The sequence below is a fragment of the Candida albicans genome, chromosome 6 (genome assembly GCF_000182965.3).
Source record: "Candida albicans SC5314 chromosome 6, complete sequence".
Classification (NCBI taxonomy): Eukaryota; Fungi; Ascomycota; class Pichiomycetes; order Serinales; family Debaryomycetaceae; genus Candida; species Candida albicans.
Window position 1 is genome coordinate 74,562 of NC_032094.1, and position 20,632 is coordinate 95,193.

The window sequence follows — 20,632 nt, forward strand, 5'->3', positions numbered from 1 at the left end:
TAGTAAATCTGTTTTTGATTTTATGATCTCACTATATAATTACCAGACTTGGTCATATACTTGACACCTTTGTAAGGTTTGACTGTATCGCCTAACCCTTTTGCACTAATTATCTTTAAGCTATCGACCTTCAATCCACTTGGAACTGGTCCTTTGTGGCTATAACTTAGTTTTATATAACTTGGTTTAGAAATTCTCACTTTTTTATCGTGTTTAGCTTGGTTGTTCTCGTCTCTTGCTCCTTCTTTCTCTTCTTCTTCCTCTTCATCGCTGGAATTCTCTGTATTAGATATGATTGATCCATAAAACACAGGTGAAAACACATTTGGTTTTAGTTGTCGTAAAATCCATTCCGCTTTTCCATTTCCTTTTGATGAAAAGTCTCCGTGAGTAACACGGTTCATTTTGATTTGATCCTCTGGGTGCTCACACACAATTTCAACATTTAGGGAATCTATTTTAGATATAGATGGGGATAAGTTTAATCTAATTTCAAAATCGGAAGTATTTTCATGGCAAATAAACTCTGCTTCAATACTTGTTGACTTTATCATGCTCAACATTGATTGCTTGTTAGACGTGCCGTACTGATTGGTTTGGTTCAAATCAATTTGATACCTCATTAGAGTAGATTTCCCATCAGGTGGAATAAACGACAATATCCCTCTTTTTTCGTTCCAAACATCAAAATCAATGCACCTGTGTAAACTTGGCAACTCTATTCTGCTTGTTCCTATGGAATTCAACGATAACTGCAAAGATGGCACACCCGTCAACCGACTCAAAAAGTTGATTTCACCGTCAATGTATCCACTAATTAAATGATTCTCTATATCATGGTTTAGCGATTTGCTAGATGCTGAAGAATAAAAGGCAGAGTCAAATCCTTGGTTTTGCTTTTCCAGTTGTAAATGTCTTTTTGCTTTTTTGGTTGTAGGCTTTATAATGACATTCACGGTTTCAATTACATCAACATACATTTCATTGTTTGTATGTTTTACGTTGCTTCTTCTCCAAGGAATATCGGATGTTTGATGGTTATTTGTTTTATGCAAATCTAAGGGACCTTTATTGCTCATTGCCGTTCCAGTGGCTTTGGATGCGACAGTGGTAGCACTACTGAGAAGCTTGGAAAGTAATGATTTATAACTAACCAAGTCTCGCAACTTATTGAAATCTGTAATGTAAGGAGTGCCATCGTCCAACATTTGGTATAATAATAACGTTAAGATTTCATTATTTGCTTCGATCTTGACACTATTCAAATCCCCAAAGTAATCTTCCATCACTTCGATTAACCTTTGAATAAAAATTGAGGGAATCAATGGGTTTGCATTATCAATCTCTTTGCATAACAAGTAAAACTGCAACCCTGACTGCTGATGATGATGCACAAATAAGTACAACTTTGAATTTAATGGAATCTTATTGGTGGTTGTTGAATCGTTAAACGAAGTAACTTTGGGAACTAATGATTTAAATTTTGGGATGCATAGTGAAGTTGTGTACTCATAAACCAATGAGTTAGTTGAGTCTGAAATATATATTGCTTCAATCATGATTCTGAAGTATACTGTTAATGATGTGGATCAAACAATTAATCTCAGAGCAAAAATCTGTTGACTGGACAGTGGTGTATTTTTTTTTTCCACCTTTTTTGTTTAAGGCGATTCACATTTTTCTCTGGCTCCAATGGTATCAGCAAACTTGTACCGCAACACCATTACTTTTACTTATCAACTGTGTGAGCTTTTTACAATCTTACGAAAACTATCAAATTGAACGGGCCATTAATATATTAAATCGAATACATAAATTATTTAAATTAGAAAAAAAAAACGAAGACAAACAATAAAATTAAATATCAAGCAGGGGGGTTCTTAAGGGAAATTTGAGAATTACGGATCTTGATGTAGAATGTTGTTTCAATGTATAATCCATCAAAGAGAGTTACTTCACTGGGTCAATCAAACTGTTTTCATTATTCAAGTTTAATTAGACCAACACACACACAATTCTTCATGACTTTCTTTGACTGTTATTCAACAACACCACTCTCTCGCCATATAAAAAAATTAACCAATTTCTTAGTTTATTTGTTTGAAGGGCTAGAAGAGGAACCAGTTGCAGCCTGCTCAGTAATGCTTTGTTCTTCCTCCTCCTCATCATCATCATCATCATCAAAGTACACATCCAAGTCTCTAGCAACTCTTTTTTCCATGTTTTCAATGTCATTCATACCATAGTAAGAAATTGCTGCCAATCCCAAAAATGCTGAGATACATGAGAAAACCAAGGCAACAATACCTTTAGCAGTGAAGCCAGTTGGCAATCTCTTTACTTGAACATTTTCGCCAACCAAATTCAAATAATCCTTACTATTAGCTGCAGCATTACCTTCCCAAGGTACACCAACCTTCTCACAAATCTGTTTATGGTTGTCAGTGATCTTTTCGTTCTTCTGAATACCTTGAGGATCTTCAATTAATTGGAATGCTAAACCTTGTTCTAAATGCCATTCAATATGGCAGTGGAAGAACCAAACACCTGGATTATCAGCCTTAAATCTCATAACAATGTAGGATTGGGGTCTAACGTAAACAGTGTCCCTCACCATTGGATATTCTGGCCAATCCGCATGATCGGTAGCGTTATAAGTAACTGGGTCCTCACCTTCAGGAATCTCTTTGTGTCTTTCTATCAATTGGAATGCATGACCATGCAAGTGGAATGGATGTTTACCGGTATCCAAATTGTTCAATACAATATCAACAACATCGCCCCCTTGTAACACAAAACTGTTGGTGTTAGTACCATAAACCAATTCATTGGTGGCAGCATCACCAGCACTCAACACAGTCAACAAAGTAGGAACTTTAGGTGTTGTGTAAGTAATGTTGTTGAAGAAGGCATAATTGACACCATTGCCTAAATTGTCCATTTGCACATCGACAGTAATAGTATAATCAGCATCGTCTAATAACTTCTCTTTACTCAAAGGCTTCAAGTAGAAATCGTCTAAATAGTTATCAAGCGAGTCAACATCATATGCTTCAGGTAAGGAGGCATCTTCATTGTACACAATATAGTTAGTACCGTTCAACTGCAAATCAGAAGGTATGACGTCCAACATATCAGTATCAACACGTTGCATGAAGGCATAGTTTTTGTCTGTCGAGTTCTTGGTGTTAATCAAAACACTGTATCTCTGGGCAGTAGTAATATACAACATATCGGTTGTATTTTTCTCAACATAAATCCCATCGACTTCAACGACAGTAAATTCATGATCCTCCATCCATAAGTACTGTGACACAAATCCACCAACATTAACAATTCTAACCAAATAAGTTTTGCCGGGCTCAACTTTCCATGTAAGGTTCCTGGTTTCGTTAAACAAAAAGTTTTGTGGAATAGGTTCAGCACCAGTTGGATTGAATCTGCTTAAAAATGAAGGGATGATGTCACTCGAGTATTTATGATAATGATCTCCCACTGTCAAAACAACATCCTCGTCATAATCGTAAGGAAAATCGTCATCATCAATGACGAAAACACCTCTCATACCATCACCATATTGGCCTGCTGTATGGCTATGATACCAGTACGTTCCAACTTGGTCAACAGTGAAATTGTATAAATAAGTCTCACCTGGTGGAATAGGACATTGTGTGACCATTTCAGGACCATCCATTTGATTTGTACCATTTTGGAACAACCCATGAAAATGTAACGTAGTATTCAAATTATCAAAACCGTTAATTAAGTATAATTGAACTCTGTCACCCTTCTTTACTCTCAAGGTGGGTAAAGGCCAAGTATCGTTAAACCCAATCATTGGTCTTTCATATACACCATCAGGGTTTGCATTCACCCATCCAGTCTTAAAGTACCATGTATGCGTCTCTGCTGCTACCAATGAGACTAAAAATGTAATTGAAACTAGTAATGAGGTTAGAGTCGCTCTCATTTTTATACTCTCAATATACTTCCGTTTTAATTCTAGTTCGTTTTCAAAATAATAGCAACCTGTTTGTTCTCTTTTGGATAGATACGACTAAGATTTGTTCAAATCACTGGATGTCTTGGAAAACTGGTTTTGTTTTATAGTATTACAGAAAATCTGATTGTTGAATTAAGGGTACCAATATACTATATTAGCACCTTCCAAGAAATATAACCGACCTTTTTATTCTCAAGAATATGATAGAAAGGAATCAGCTGATGATGGTAATAGGATATACAGTGTTTCCTGGATGTGAATTCTTAGGAATTAGATAATGGAAAAAACAAAAATAAAATGGAAAAATAAAATTGAAGGGAAGGGTCATCGGTACTATTTATATTTTTCTTATTAAAAAATTATCAGATAAATCTTGGTCGAGGTAAAAGGGATGGGGCTTGAAAAACCTACTGAGACGACCTTCTGATGGCTCAAGAAATAAAAGGTAAAGTTATCCCGAACCCTGTTGTTGTAGTACAATGTAAATTGTCCAATCAGATAAACAATTACTACGGATAAATTGAAATTCTTGGAAATAACGAGGCAAACAAAAAGAAAATCAACAAAAGTCAAAAGAATAATGTCTGTCAGAATTAAAACTACAAGTTGGTAAGCCACATKCAAAAGAATAATGTCTGTCAGAATTAAAACTACAAGTTGGTAAGCCACATGCCATGCTATGCCATGCTTCTGCCCTGTCGGTAATAATTGGATTTTCAATTCCAAGAAAAAAAAAATTACAAAAAGAAACATCGTTTGATTAAAAAGATAATTTGCATACGAAGAACGGTAAAAATTGCAATTATTTTTTTTTTGTAACAAATAAGGACAACAAGTAAAGAAAGAAAAAAAAATACAATTATTAAGAATGCAAAACACCAACCACAAAAACTTCTATTCTGCATGGAAATGTATCGTATGAGACGAAACACTGCAGAAAGCCACTCAAATTCTCATAACTCTGATTATGTAAGCTTGAATTTTATGATTTGGTGATGGTGGTTTAATAAATCCAGGAATTTTACTGTTGTTTCTTGCTGCAAGTACTGTTTAACTATGTAACTTTTAGTTTTTTAGTATTAAATTTGCCATCAAAGTTGCTACCAATGTCACCAAACAGAAAAAAAAAATTTAAAAATCTTTAGCACTTCAATTGTATAACATTATGTGGCCAATCCAATCTAATTACTTAAATTTGTAAATGCTAGAAATTTCTTTTTCAAACGGGATAGAATGATTTATATTTAAAAAGTCTAAAAAGTAGTATAGTAATGTAAAAAAAAAATCTAATACTAAACTAAGGGGGTTTTCAATAAGGGTGGTTTGTTTATATACGAAGAAAAAAAATTTAAGTGGTCATCAAGTCAAGTCATTAACAAATAAAAAAAGTGGACAAGTAATATATTTTGCAATTCAACATTAATTAATAGCTTCCTCTCATGTCTCATCTTTAGCAAAGGTTGGTTCAAAAATGATAAACATATTTCCATTGGGAATTTCACGGTTGTTTTATCATTTACGCACACACACATTTCTTCAAAAACCTTTCCTAAATCCAAAACAAAATCAAGATTAATCAATTGAAAAACATATAAATTTCGCGTTCTTCATTAATGTGGCTTAGAGTTGCTGTCTGAAGAAGATGAATTCTGGTTCAAAACAACTGCTTCTTCTTCGTCCTCATTCTCTGCTTCCAAGTCAATATCCAAATCTCTGGCTACTTTGTCTTCAACATGAGCAATGTCATTCATACCATAGAAAGAAATTGTGAATAAGCCTAAGAACGCAGCAACACATGAAAACACTAATGCTACGATTCCTTTGGTGGTAAATCCTGTTGGTAATCTCTTTACTTGAACATTTTCACCCTTCAAGTCCAAATAATCATTGCTGTTGGCAGCAGCATTACCTTCCCAGGGAACACCAACTTTTTCACAGATACGTTTATGATTCTCAGTAATTTTTTCATTCTTTTGAATGGCTTGAGGATCTTCGATCAAAACAATAGCCAAACCTTGTTCTAAATGCCAGTCGACGTGACAATGGAAAAACCAAACCCCGGGGTTGTCAGCTTTGAATCTTAAAACCATATAAGAATGAGGTTTAACGTAAACAGTGTCACGAATCATTGGATACTCGGGCCATTCAGCATGATCGCTGACATTGAATGTAACTGCACTTTCTTTGCTACCTACAGCTTCGTGTCTCTCAATCAACTGGAAAACGTGACCGTGTAAATGGAATGGATGTTTACCAGTATCAAAATTATTTAGCACAATATCAACAATATCTCCACCTTGTAATACAAAACTATTGGTATTGGTACCATAAATCAATTCGTTTGTTGCAGCTTCGCCAGCACTTAAAACAGTTAGCAAGGTTGGAACTTTTGGTGCTTTGTAACTAATATTGTTGAAAAAAGCATAATTGATCCCATCATTCAAGACATTCATTTGAACATCAACGGTAATAGTGTAATCAGCATCATCCATCAACTTTTGTTTACTCAAGGGTTTCAAGTAGAAATCATCCAAGGCATCATCATACGAATCGATATCGTAAGCATCCGGTAAGGCGGAGCTTTCATTATAAACAATATAATTGGTCCCATTGACTTGCAAATCAGCAGGAACTGAATCCAACATGGTAGTATCAACACCATTCATAAATGCATAGTTCTTATCGGTTGAATTTTTTGTGGTTATCAAAACCCCATATCTTTGAGCAACTGTGATATAAATCAAATCAGTGGTGTTTTTTTCAACGTAAACGCCATCGATCTCAACAATAGTAAATTCATGATCTTCCATCCACAAGTACTGTGATACAAATCCACCGATATTAAGAATCCTAACAAAGTAAGTTTTTCCAGGTTCGACCTTCCAAGTGGCATTTCTTGTTTCATTGAACAAAAAGTTCTGTGGGATCGGTTCTGCTCCTGTCGGATTAAATCTGGTTAAAAAGGCAGGCATTATGTCACCTGAATATTTGTGGTAATGGTCACTTAAAGTTAAAACAACTTCTTCATCGTAGTGATACGGGAAATCATCATCTTCAATAATAAAGACACCTCTCATACCGTCTCCATACTGACCCCCTGTATGGCTATGATACCAATAAGTTCCCACTTGATCAGTAACAGTGAAGTTGTACAAGTATGTTTCACCAGGTGGGATAGGACACTGGGTAACCATCTCTGGCCCGTCCATTTGGTTGGCACCACGAACAAATAATCCATGAAAATGTAAAGTAGTATTTAAGTTATCAAATCCATTAATCAAATACAATTGAACTCTGTCGCCCTTTTTAACTCTCAAAGTGGGTAATGGCCATGAATCATTGAACCCAATCATTTTACGGGGATAAACCCCATCAGGATTTGCGTCTACCCAACCAGTTTTGAAATACCATGTGTGAGTTTCAGCAGCTATCAATGAAGCTAAAAATGTAGTCAAAATAATGAATGATGATAGAAATGTTCGCATTTTTCAACTCAGTTTTGATTTATTTTTTTTTTTAATTTTTCAAACCGTTTTTGTGTTCAGTATGCTTTTTCTTTTCAAGTTAATCTCTTACCAAAACGACAATAGTTCTTCTATTAGCACCAGATAGATTATATTTCAAGATTGAAGTTTAAGGAAACTTTTTCTTTTGAATCTATAGTATTACCCTCTGTAAATAAAAAACAATGTAAAGACCTGTAAGTAGTGTAATATTCTTGATTAGCAGCCGCCAAGAAAACTAATTCACTATGCTCTTGTATTGTTATTAGCAGACTATAATGAGAATGGAATACTCAATAATATCTGAACTCAATTAGCTTTTGAACTGATATGGTAAAAAAACAAAGCTAAAAATAGAAAAAAAAACTAGAAGGAACAGGAAATAATCAAAGCGTCGAATCAGTGACTAGAAGTCTAGTATTTATACTTTTCTGTTAGAGGATTAGTTATCAGATAAATCTAGCTCTAGAAAAAGGGGCAAGTTCTGAGAAACAACCAATTTGCCGTTCATTTGAAACAAAATTGTTAATCCCAATTTAATCCCGATCCTAGTTTCCATTGTTAAATAGGGAATCAACCAATCAGCTGGGAAGCTGTATTAATTAATTGTAATTTAATAAACAAAATAAACAAGTGAATGGACAAATGGTGAACAGAAACGACAAATATGTCTGTCTGAATCAAATCTACAATATATCAAGACATGATATGCTCTAGAATTAACAATTACATTTGCCATAATATTAATGAAGTAATAAAACAATCAAAAAACAATGGTTTGATTTTTACGACAATAACATATACAAGTACTACAATATTTGGGAATTGTGTACGAATAAAATTAATACAATCGAAAAAATCATAACAATAGAAAATAAGCTTCGAACACAATTTCCTTCCTTTTCGGCACTAAGAACAAATGTACGAGAGAAAGCATTGTTACAAAAAACCAATAAGCCTAGAAATTTGATTATGTAAGACTTCATTTGATAATTTGGTGATGGTGGTTTAATAAATATTGGTACAGCAGTATTGTTTTCTGTTGCAATCACTGTTAAACTTTTGGTTCTAAATTTGCCATCAAGGTTGCTACCAATTCTCTACAAACAAACTCTCTTCTTTCAACTCTCACAATTTCCAACTCTACAATATTAAATTATTTATTTCAAACGGGGCAAAATAATTTATATTTATAAAGTTGTATGATTAGTATAACAACTTTGACAAACTAAAGGTAATACTAAATTAAAAGGGGGGGTTAAAAAGGGTAATTGTCTATATAATAAGAAATAATTAAAAAAAAAAAGTCATGTAATTGGCCATCAAGTTCAAGTCATTAAATTGTAATAAAATAAAAATCAACGTTAAAGCAACAAAAGAATATTCAGTGTTGGAATTTTAATTTCAAGTAATAGTTTCTTGGTAATATTTTGGTTATTTAACTAAAGGTTGATTCAAAAAAGATAAACTCTTTTTCATACCTGGGTTATCTTTCACGCACACACATATTTCTTCAAAAACCTCATTTAAATCCAAGATGCCAAAAATTAATTAAATGAAACAAAAAATAATTCACACTTTTTCATCACTAATGTTGTTTAGAGTTACTTCCAGAAGAAGAGGAACCTTCGTTCACAATTTCTGCTTCTTCTTCGTCCTCGTTTTCTTCATCCAAATCCACATCCAAATCTCTTGCCACTCTTTCTTCCACATCTTCAATGTCATTCATACCATAGTAGGCGATGGCAGCTATTCCCAAAAATGCGGCAATACATGAAAACACTAGAGCAACGATACCTCTTGCAGTAAACCCAGTTGGCAACCTCTTTACTTGAATGTTTTCGCCTTTCAAGTCCAAGTAATTATTGGAATTAGCTGCTGCATTTCCTTCCCATGACACACCGACTTTTTCACAAATTTGTTTGTGGTTATCAGTTAAATGTTGACTTGAATTTTTTTGGATAGCTTCTGGATCTTCAATTAACACAATAGCCAAACCTTGATCCAAGTGCCATTCAATATGGCAATGAAAAAACCAAACACCAGGGTTATCAGCCTTGAATCTCATGACAATATATGACTGGGGTTTCACATAAACAGTATCTCTACTCATCGGGTATTCAGGCCATTCGGCATGATCGCTAACGTTGTAGGAAACTGGGTCTTCTGTATCGGGGATTTCTTCGTGTCTTTCGATCAACTGAAATACATGACCATGCAAGTGGAATGGGTGTCTACCTGTATCCAAGTTATTCAAAACAATATCAACAACGTCACCACCTTGTAACACAAAACTGTTTGTATTTGAGCCATATACTAGTTCATTAGTTGAAGCATCACCAGCACTTAAAACATTCAACAAAGTAGGAACTTTTGGTGTCATGTAAGTGATGTTATTAAAAAATGCATAGTTAACTCCGTTGCCTAAATTGTCCATTTGCACATCAACGGTGATAGTATAATCAGCATCATCCAAAAGTTTTTCTTTATTTAACGGTTTCAAGTAAAAATCGTCCAAATAGTCATCAATGGAATCGACATCATATGCATCAGGCAATGGAGCACTTTCATTATACACAATATAGTTGGTACCATTTAATTGTAAATCTTTAGGAATTGTATCCAACATAGTATCATCAACACGATTCATGAATGCATAATTCTTGTCTGTTGAATTCTTTGTTGTGATTAAGACACCGTATCTTTGAGCAATAGTGATATATAACATATCAGTTGTATTTTTTTCAACATAAACACCGTCCACTTCGACAACTGTGAACTCATGATCTTCCATCCACAAATATTGAGTGACAAATCTACCAGTATTGGCAATTCTCAAAAGGTATGTCTTTCCGGGTTCAACCTTCCATGTATTGTTTCTGGTTTCATTAAATAAAATATTCAGCGGGATTGGCTCAGCACCAGTAGGATTAAATCTACTCAAGAATCCTGGCATCAAGTCCTTTGAATAATCGTGGTAGTGTTCACTTAATGTTAAAACAATTTCTTCATCATAGTCATATGGAAAGTCGTCATCCTCAATAATGAAAACACCTCTCATTCCGTCACCGTATTGACCTGAGGTGTGACTATGATACCAATAAGTTCCAACTTGATCGTCAATTGTGAAATTATACAAGTATGTTTCACCTGGAGGAATTGGACATTGAGTAACCATCTCTGGACCGTCCATTTGATTAGTGCCATGTTGAAATAAACCGTGGAAGTGTAGAGTAGTATTCAAATCTTCAAAACCATTGATTAAATACAATTGAATTCTGTCACCTTTTTTGGCTCTTAATGTAGGTAAAGGCCAAGAATCATTAAACCCGATCATTTTACGAGGAAAAACCCCGTCAGGATTTGCATCAACCCAGCTGGTTTTAAAGTACCATGTGTGAGTTTCAGCGGTTATTAATGACAGCAAAAATGAGATAAAAAATATAAATGATGATACAATAAACCGCATCCCTTGTTTTTTTTTTTGATTCCTGGTTGTTGTTTGTTGATTGCTATTCTGTTAGCCAGAATGTTCTTGTATCTTTCAGATGTGTTTAAACCAAAGCGATACTGTTGTGTTCAATATTGGGAGCAGAACAGCTGTACTCAATTAAAACCAAATCCAATTAAATATTTGAGTTTTTAACTAACAATAGGAATAACTTTGTTCTGAACTTCTTGGTTGCTATTTCTATGGCAAAGTGTATAATTATGTACAATAATTTGCAAGCGAGAAACCCAAAAAAATAATAATAGTTCGGCTTGATAATAGTTGATTAGCCGTTGCCAAGAAAACTATTTTATTATTTCTTTAATTATGATGCAAAGAAGAAAGCAAATTTGATGGGATGGAGGGTGGGGAATGAGTTGTTGATAATTGATTGTTGCCGTTACTTTGCAAAGGTATTTGGCTAAAAAATTATCTTATTGAATAAAGAAAAATGGACCAAGAAATGTATCAAAATTCAAAACAGTGGCTAATGTGGTGCTATTTATAATTTTTCTTTCACAAGATTAGTTATCAGATAAAGGGAAAACTTAAACCCGGTTGATTTTCAGACATAAATGAAAATTAATTGGCTGTTACATCTAGCAATAAAAAGAAAATAATAAAAAAACTGACAGTATCATTTTCAAAGGAAGGGCCAATCGCAATAAATTAATTAAAAACACCAACTATGAGGGAAATAAATAATTATGTCTGTCAGTTCAAAGATGCTATAAAATGTATAGACCAAAACATTGATAAGATTAGAGCCGTGGAAAGCCCACGTTCAAATGTGAGTGTGAATATATGCAACATATGCAACACCTAAAACTTGTACTGTTATATATTTATCCAATTAATATGAGTTGCAGAGAAAACAATAGCGGGAAAAAAAGAATTTGTAAGGTTTTATTAATTAATACTTACTACCGATAATATGTGGTGCTCTAACTTTCTATAGATTCGAGGCTAATGATCTGTATATAATAATAATAGTAAAAGTCTGATAGTTGTTATAAGAAAAGTAATAGAGAACAGAGAATAATAGAATAGCAATGATAAAGGATTCGTCGAACTCTCTGAATTGAATTTGAACGGACTGCACATAAAATATCGCAGATCCTGTTTTACAACAAATTTCAACTAATTCTTCTAAGCCTACCTGATGTGCAACAAAATAAAAAAACAACAATAGCATTTCTATGCCACTTTTACTAAACAAAAGTAGTTCAAATTGGAAATGCTGCTGAGTTTGCTTAAGTAAGCTTGTGTAGTTGGAATTTGGTGATGGTGGTTTTATGAATTTGCTGCAGGTTACACCTAATTGTGTTGTTAGTGGTATTTGCAATTGATTCACTATCCCAGGTCTTTATAGTAGCTACCATATGAAATGCACATTTTGTTAATGCTCTTTTTTTAACTGGCACTTTTTAAAATCTAGATTGAAGTTGAGAATTTCCTCTTTCCTCTTGATATACAAATATCTAGAATGAAACGGGTAAGGTAGTATATATTAGTAAAATTAAAACATTATATATCACAAATCTAAAAAAAACGGGATACGAATGGGGGGGGTTCTTAAGGGGTGTTTCTCTATATAACAAGCAATAAAAATTAAAATGTAATTGGTCATCAAGTCAAGTCGTTAAAATAAAATAATAATGAATGAAAAAAAATTATAGCAATAGGCAGTCAAATTCAATTCCAATTTATACCCCCTCTCTTGAAATATTTTGCAGTTTTCCAAAGGTTAGTTCAAAAAAGATAAATATATTTCAAATCCAATTTATCTTTCACGCACACACATATTTCTTCGAAAACCATTTTTTTGAACTTTAAAATTATTAAATTGAAGGGCATTAAATTGAAATATTGGAATTTTCATGTTAGTCTCTTTAATGTTTAGAATTACTACCAGAAGAAGAAGATCCTTCATTGACGATTTCGTTATCTTCTTCATCAAAGTCGACATCCAAATCTCTAGCAACTCTTTCTTCAACATCGGCAATGTCATTCATACCATAGTAGGCAATAGTGGCTAAACCTAAGACACCGGCAATACATGAGAATACCAAGGCAACAATACCTCTAGCAGTGAAACCAGTTGGTAATCTCTTATGTTGGACATTTTCACCTTTCAAATTCAAGTAGTCTTTACTGTTGGCGGCGGCATTACCTTCCCAGGATACACCGACCTTTTCACAAATTTGTTTATGGTTGTCGGTGATATGTTGACTAGCGTTCTTTTGAATACCCTGAGGATCTTCAATCAATTGGATTGCTAACCCTTGATCCAAATGCCATTCAATATGGCAATGGAAGAGCCAAACACCTGGGTTGTCAGCTTTGAATCTCATAACAATATAAGATTGAGGTCTAACATAAACAGTATCTCTCAACATTGGGTATTCTGGCCAATCGGCATGGTCAGAAGCATTATAACCAACTGGATCTTCTGTTTCTGGAATTTCTTCGTGTCTTTCAATTAATTGGAATACGTGACCGTGCAAATGGAATGGATGTTTACCGGTATCCAAATTGTTCAATACAATATCAACAACGTCACCACTTTGCAAAACAAAACTGTTGGTGTTAGTACCATAAACCAATTCATTGGAAGCATCGTCACCTGCACTCAAAACACTCAACAAAGTTGGAACTCTAGGTGTCGTGTAGGTAATGTTGTTGAAGAAAGCATAATTGACACCATTACCTAAATTGTCCATTTGCACATCGACAGTAATAGTATAATCAGCGTCATCTAATAATTTCTCTTTACTCAAAGGCTTCAAGTAAAAGTCATCAAAATAATCATCAATAGAATCCAAAAGGTATGGTTCTGGTTTGTCAGCTTTTGAGTTATATTCAATGTAGTTAGTACCGTTCAATTCCAATTCATCAGGAATAACATCCAACATATCAATATCAACTCTGTTCATGAAAGCATAGTTTTTATCAGTAGAATTCTTGGTAGTAATCAAAACCCCATATCTTTGAGCAACAGTGATATAAATCAAATCAGTAGTGTTTTTTTCAACGTAAATACCATCGACTTCAACAATAGTGAATTCGTGATCTTCCATCCAAACATATTGAGATACAAATCTACCAATGTTGATGATTCTAACAAAATAAGTTTTACCTGGTTCAACTTTCCAAGTGTTGTTTCTAGTTTCATTGAATAAAATGTTCAGTGGAATTGGTTCAGCACCAGTAGGGTTGTATCTACTCATGAAATTCTTGTGTAAATCATCAGAGAAATCGTGGTAATGTTCACCCAAAGTTAAAATGACTTCTTCATCGTAGTCGTATGGGAAATCGTCATCTTCAATAATAAAGACACCTCTCATACCATCACCATATTGACCTGAGGTATGACTGTGGTACCAGTAAGAACCAACTTGATCATCAACAGTAAAATTGTATAAGAAAGTTTCACCTGGTGGAATAGGACATTGTGTAACCATTTCTGGACCATCCATTTGATTAGTACCGTGCTGGAATAAACCGTGGAAATGCAAAGAAGTATTTCTGTCATCGAAACCATTGATCAAATATAAATTAACAGTGTCACCTTTCTTAACTCTTAAAGTAGGTAACGGCCAACTATCGTTAAACCCAATCATTGGTCTTTCAAATCCACCATCTGGGTTAGCATTCACCCAACCAGTTTTATAGTACCATGTATGGGTTTTAGCAGTAATTAATGTTGAGAAAAAAAGGAAAACTAAAGAAAAAATTGATAAACTTCTCATGTTTTTAAAAATAGTTCCTTCCTTCTGGGTATATATATAATTTTTGTTTTGGGATAAATAATAATCACCAAGTTGTTAGGGAAACCGGAAAAGACAATACCAGCGGGAGCAAGGGGTGGAAAAGTAACAGTAGCAATGAAATGTTAACTTTGACTATGAGACTTGACTTGACTTGAGCAAATTTGTTAATGAATGAAACCCCTTCAATAACTAATTTGGTTATTTTTAAAAATAAAAAATACAAAAAATGACAATAGAGAAACCCAAAGAAGGAAAAGAGAAATTGACTCAATGTTAAGTTGCAAGAGAAATGGATTTGCTTTTATATTTTATGGAAAGTCTTCAATTTCTTTCTTTCACCTGAGTGAAATTGAATTATTATTTTGGTGGTGGGGGGGAACAAGATGGCAGAGATTAGTAGACTAAAAAAGACAAAAGAAAAAGGGAAAAAAAGAGAGTTTAACGTTTGATTATCTTAATTGTGTCTGTTTTTCTGTCTCTCTGCTTACAAAAGACAAGTCAGATATGGCAGAGAAACTAAAGATGTGGTGGTTGGTTTGGTTTGGATTGATGATATTTATGACAAGGTACTGTAAACTTGTTGGACTAAAGTTGATAGAGAATCAATTTGTTTTTCTTGGCGACTCAGAAAAGATTTAGATCTAGTTCAGCTCCAATGAAAATGGACAAAGTATTGGTAAATGCTGTTACACAAATAGAGGTTACTGTATATAAGTATTATTTTGGTAGATGTAGAAAGGGTTAAATAAAACTAAAATTAGTTTTACAAAAAACTAAAAAAAATGGAAAAAGAAAAGTGAAAAAAGAAAATATTTCAATTCAACCAATGAGATCTAAACAATCTCTGCCTCATCTCATGCAGACATTAATATTTAGGAGATTGGGAAAGATAGTAATATTTTTTTTTTCTTTTTTGTATTGTTAGGTACATTTGAACACAACAAAGAAATTCAATAAAAAGGACACAAAAAAAATCAGGGCAGATGTACTTGAAATTCTAAACTATGTATTAATCTCCTCGTCCCCCCCCCCTGGTTATTATTAGTACTAAGAGTTTTCATTCACTTGACATGAAAACTAATTGTTTTTTTTTTCTTGGGTGAGTTCCCCTTTTAAGTCAAACTTATACTCAATTAACATTCAATACGCCAATCTCTGTAAATGTAATATTGAAAGTAATGATATCCACAGTTCTGCATAACTTTTCGAAACGTATTTCAATTTAGATAGGACTATATAGAGAACTAAAAAACAACAAAGGTAGTGTCTACGTGTCAACAATTAAAATCTCATCGCATCTAATTGGTTACTGGCTAAAAAAAAAGAAAAAATCGCTCAACAAAATCACTAAAGATTTACAAAAATATTAATTAACGATATCGATCAATAAGTAGTAATAATTATTCATATGACAAAGGGAAAGATGATGAGGAGGAGGCTAAAATTTTTTTTTTTTCAACACAGAAAGAAAAACAAACTCAGTGATTGTGCATAAATTAATTCTATAAAATGTATTGAGAATTGTATTACTGAAAACAGTTGAATATGCAGACACTAATTTTTACTTGAAACTAATTTATTCTGCCTCTTCTTTTTTGGCAAGTTTTTTTGTGTACTTAAATCTAGAGTAATTGATTGATCAGATAATTAATATTATAAGTATTAGAAAAGCGAGCTTCGCAAATAAAAACCCGATTTTTTGTAGATTCTATAACAAACAAATTTTGATTACTATTGTTTCCCTATATCGCCTTATCGACTACAACTATTGTTGTCAATTKSYTTGGCTAGTAGCTTTATAGTTGTTACTAGAACAACAACAAAAATTTAGTTAGAGTATTGCCGTTCGAGATTAATTAATTGCATTTGGTTTCCATTTTCTTTTTGTTGTATCGCCTGTCATTGGCTGAGATTCATCGTACTAAAAAAATAAAATCGCAACAGACCAAGAAATCAATAGGCGGCAATACTAACAAAATCACACAAATTGTAAACTTCATTTAGACGAGTAAAGTTTTAGGTTTATACTGGCTAATGACTTTATTGGTCAACAAAAAACAATGGTTGATATCCCGGCGTTTCGTATTTCATTCATCTCTTGTTAACCAATAAATTACTGACCTTAAAATAAGAAGCTCTTGGTGTTTATTTTAAAGTCTATGTGGCTTAATTAAATTTGATCGTGAAAGAACTTTTCAGGGATCTCCCATTTTAGGTCTGTATTGATATTAGATGTATTTTGAAGATTGATTTTGCACCAATGTTAAAAATAACCGAAGTGTGGGATTAACAAAACATTAAAATCAGCTGGTTTATTTGCTATTCTATGTAAGTTTAAGTAAGCGGTTGATACTGATGATGATGCACTTGTTCTTTTAGGATTGCATGCATATAATGCAAATATATGCCATATTGTAGGTTGACGTTGGCTCAACAACAACAACTGAAAAATTGAATTGATACTCAACTTGTCAAACTGTCAAATTGCAAATTAATTGTACTTAGGCTATTCTTGTAACACATTGTTAGTCTATTGTCAGACAGCATTGGCCTAAAAAAACTAGTTGACTTGCATATATTATCGGATTTCACTTTATTTTTCTACAAGTAAAGGGCCAACTGTTGGCTAAAAAATAGTAGTTCGTATTACATACTGTTTTCAAACCCCGATCAGAAATTTTAATAATTTTGAGAAAATGAAAGGGCCTTTGAATATCAAGGATGGATAAATGTTATCGTATCGCTTGTATTCTATGGAGAAGTTTGGTTTGCTTGTTATTGTTAATCATAAATCGTAGTCAGAGGGGTAGTGTTAATTGTTTGGTAAGTAAAGATATGTAAATTGTTACATCAACGCATTTTTGTTAGTTTTGGTTGTATTTTTTGTCCTAAAAAATACATCCAGTAAGGTTTCATAATCATCTTACTTGAAATCTCATAAAATCATTTCTTTATTTATTGACGGTTACATAGCTATTGTATTTATGGGTAAAGATAAAAAAATGCAATATGTTTGTTTGGCCACTTTGTTGTAATGGAACATAAAACATATTTTGGCTAAGAAAAACTGAATGTGAAATCTACAATTTGCAACCGTGCCGTTTTTTTTTCTTCGTTCCACGTTTTCCCATTCGGCCGACCAATGTGGAATTAAATTTTACGTCCACACACCCACACCCCAGAATAAAATAGAAAAGCTTTTTCTTTTTCTCTCAGCGTGTATTCTTTTTTTTTTCTCTCTGGGACACACACTCCAGATACCAAACAACAACAGAATTTTATATACAGCACTCCACCCTGTTGAAGATTATATGATTCAAGAGTATTCATGCTAATATTAAAGAGATTATTAACAACTTCTTGTACTTTATTAGACACTTCTCCTAAAAACTATTATAAAATTATAGCTCCATCAACTTTTGAAACTAAAAAATGCGAATCATATAACGAAAAGCACTCGTCAACCACGACTGAAATTACAGCAACATCAACAGCAACAGTAGCAGATACGGTTGAAGACGAGTTGACAATAACACACAAAACGAAACGAAAATTTATATCCACTTATAAGCGTTCAACTCATCCAACATCGGTCCCATTATCGAAAATCTTCAGTAATAACTTCCCCTTGAGTATAAACGAATCATTTGAAGATTACAAATATCGTAACAATCCTTTGAAATTTCAACATGATTTATTATCCATATTACCTTTTTATCCTACTCCCGATCCACAGGTAAAGACGAAAGAAGGGAGATCATCTGAAGTATTGAAAGTTGAAATCGATGACAAGGGAAACTATATAAATGAATTTGTCATTTATCCTGAAAATTACAATCCACAAGTAATGCCCGATGACGAATATCATCATTTAATAATGGTCCATGGATATGGAGCTGGACTTGGATTTTTCTTGAAAAATTTTGATGAAATTTCAAATTTCCAACCCAATAATACCCAAAACAACAAATATATTGTTCATGCTATTGATTTATTAGGTTATGGATGTAGTTCCAGACCAAATTTTTATCCTCAAAATTTAGATCAAGTGGAAAATTGGTTTCACGATTCATTTATAACTTGGTTACAGAAAAGAAATATTCCTAGTGATAAAACTATTGTTATGGCTCATTCCATGGGGGCATATCTCATGGCAACATTAGCCATTAATCGAAATTTAAAATTTTGTTCCAAATTATTAATGGTATCACCAGGAGCTATAATCAAACATCAAACCCCTGTTCAAGTACCTCGATATTTTGTTAAATTATGGGAAAGAAACATATCACCTTTCACTATTGTTAGAAAATTAGGTCCATTAGGTTCTAAAATCGTTAGTGGCTGGTCATCAAGACGTTTTGATAAATTAACTAGACAAGAAAAAAAATTATTACATAAATATTCTTATGGAATTTTCCAAAGTAAAGGTTCTGGTGAATATATGTTGAATTATTTATTAGCTCCTGGAGCTGATGCTCGACATCCATTGGTTGATAGAGGGATAGATAGAATTACTTGTGATGTTTCTTGGTGGTATGGTAAAGAAGATTGGATGGATAAAAAAGGTGGACAAATATGTAGTGCTATCATTAACAATAAGGGGGAATTCAAAAGTGATGTTAAAATAATTGAGGATAGTGGCCATCATATTTATCTTGATAATATCAAAAAATTCAATTCCATGGTACTTGAAGAAATGAATCAGCTAATAAACAAGTAAAGAAAGTTTTATAATTTAGCTGGAGGGGTTCTATCTGTCTAGATCTTCATGTTAAATCTGTTAAATATTGTATAAATAAACTATTCATCTAATACATCTTTTTCAATAAATGACAATCAAATATACATTTTTATCTATAAATCTATGAACTGCAAATACAATTCAATTTCTTAGAATGCTCAAAAGTATAAGTATGGATCGAATCATCCCCCGTATACATCATATAATTATTTAATATTGGATTAGAATCAGTAATCAATTTAAATGCTTCATTACAACAACTTGCAGCAATTATAGCATTAGTTGACGCTATTGCAGGAATAATATTTTTCACTACCCCTAAAGTTAAATGTTTAGTAACTCCACCAATATTGAACTCGTTAGCTCTTTCCAATGCCGTTTGATATACCCATTCAATATGTTCGGGATTGTCTCCATCCAATTTTTTCCCAAGGAATTTATCATTCCATTCTATCTGTGTAGCCCATTCAATACAATGTTCGGGTAATCTTGGAGTGTTGGCAATGGTACATACCGGGTAGGTTACTTTTGTAGATAGTAAATCTAATGAACATTCAAAACATGACGTGACAGTAGGAATAATAACTCTTGATTGACCTCGAAATCCTTCAGTGCCACCATCAATCAATGGAATCATATACCCTTGTGGAACCAAAGAGATCAATGTCGCGTTGATCCACCTTCTGGCTTCAATTGAATCTAATCCACTTATAACAAGATTGAATTGTTGATAAAATTCAATTGGTTTATCCTGAATCTTATTAAAATAACTCTTTATATTCAATGAAGGATCATCAATTCGATCTCTAACAAATTGAGCAGCTATTTCCGCTTTACTTTTCCCAATATCTTTCATACGGAATAAAAATTGTCGATTTAAATTAGATAATTCTATAGTATCCATGTCTATAATGTATAAATTTTTAAATCCTACCATCGCCAAATTTTTTAATATTTCACATCCTAATCCTCCCGCTCCAATAATTAATATTTTACTTTCATAAAGTGCTTTAAATGAAGTTTCCAGATTGTATTCTTCAGAAAATTCATTATATGGTCCAATATTGGATATTAAGGGTTCTATTGATGATATATCTCTAACGTTGTCAAATGCCATGATCT

General features: G+C 33.2%; 7 protein-coding genes across 7 annotated transcripts; 1 reads left to right on the top strand and 6 right to left on the bottom strand. All coding sequences in view use genetic code 12, as the record gives it.

The window, feature by feature from the left end:
- Positions 1 to 20: 20 nt before the first annotated feature.
- On the bottom strand, positions 21 to 1,559 carry CAALFM_C600430CA (uncharacterized protein; the record flags this gene model as incomplete). Its single annotated transcript, XM_707228.2, has 1 exon — positions 21 to 1,559. The coding sequence occupies one exon, from the start codon at positions 1,557 to 1,559 to the stop codon at positions 21 to 23; it is 1,539 nt and encodes a 512-aa protein (XP_712321.1).
- A 533-nt stretch (positions 1,560 to 2,092) lies between these two features.
- Positions 2,093 to 3,970, bottom strand: FET34 (ferroxidase; the record flags this gene model as incomplete). The annotated part of the gene is made up of 1 exon (XM_706175.2): positions 2,093 to 3,970. The coding sequence occupies one exon, from the start codon at positions 3,968 to 3,970 to the stop codon at positions 2,093 to 2,095; it is 1,878 nt and encodes a 625-aa protein (XP_711267.2).
- Positions 3,971 to 5,613: 1,643 nt separating this feature from the next.
- On the bottom strand, positions 5,614 to 7,488 carry FET3 (ferroxidase; the record flags this gene model as incomplete). The annotated part of the gene is made up of 1 exon (XM_706173.2): positions 5,614 to 7,488. The coding sequence occupies one exon, from the start codon at positions 7,486 to 7,488 to the stop codon at positions 5,614 to 5,616; it is 1,875 nt and encodes a 624-aa protein (XP_711265.2).
- Positions 7,489 to 9,094: 1,606 nt separating this feature from the next.
- On the bottom strand, positions 9,095 to 10,975 carry FET99 (Fet99p; the record flags this gene model as incomplete). Its single annotated transcript, XM_706172.1, has 1 exon — positions 9,095 to 10,975. One exon carries the CDS (start codon positions 10,973 to 10,975, stop codon positions 9,095 to 9,097), a length of 1,881 nt encoding a protein of 626 aa, XP_711264.1.
- A 1,913-nt stretch (positions 10,976 to 12,888) lies between these two features.
- On the bottom strand, positions 12,889 to 14,748 carry FET31 (Fet31p; the record flags this gene model as incomplete). The annotated part of the gene is made up of 1 exon (XM_706171.2): positions 12,889 to 14,748. The coding sequence occupies one exon, from the start codon at positions 14,746 to 14,748 to the stop codon at positions 12,889 to 12,891; it is 1,860 nt and encodes a 619-aa protein (XP_711263.2).
- Positions 14,749 to 18,097: 3,349 nt separating this feature from the next.
- On the top strand, positions 18,098 to 19,489 carry CAALFM_C600490WA (carboxylic ester hydrolase; the record flags this gene model as incomplete). The annotated part of the gene is made up of 1 exon (XM_706170.2): positions 18,098 to 19,489. One exon carries the CDS (start codon positions 18,098 to 18,100, stop codon positions 19,487 to 19,489), a length of 1,392 nt encoding a protein of 463 aa, XP_711262.2.
- Positions 19,490 to 19,631: 142 nt separating this feature from the next.
- Positions 19,632 to 20,627, bottom strand: CAALFM_C600500CA (NEDD8-activating protein; the record flags this gene model as incomplete). The annotated part of the gene is made up of 1 exon (XM_706169.2): positions 19,632 to 20,627. The coding sequence occupies one exon, from the start codon at positions 20,625 to 20,627 to the stop codon at positions 19,632 to 19,634; it is 996 nt and encodes a 331-aa protein (XP_711261.2).
- Between the last annotated feature and the right edge of the window lie 5 nt (positions 20,628 to 20,632).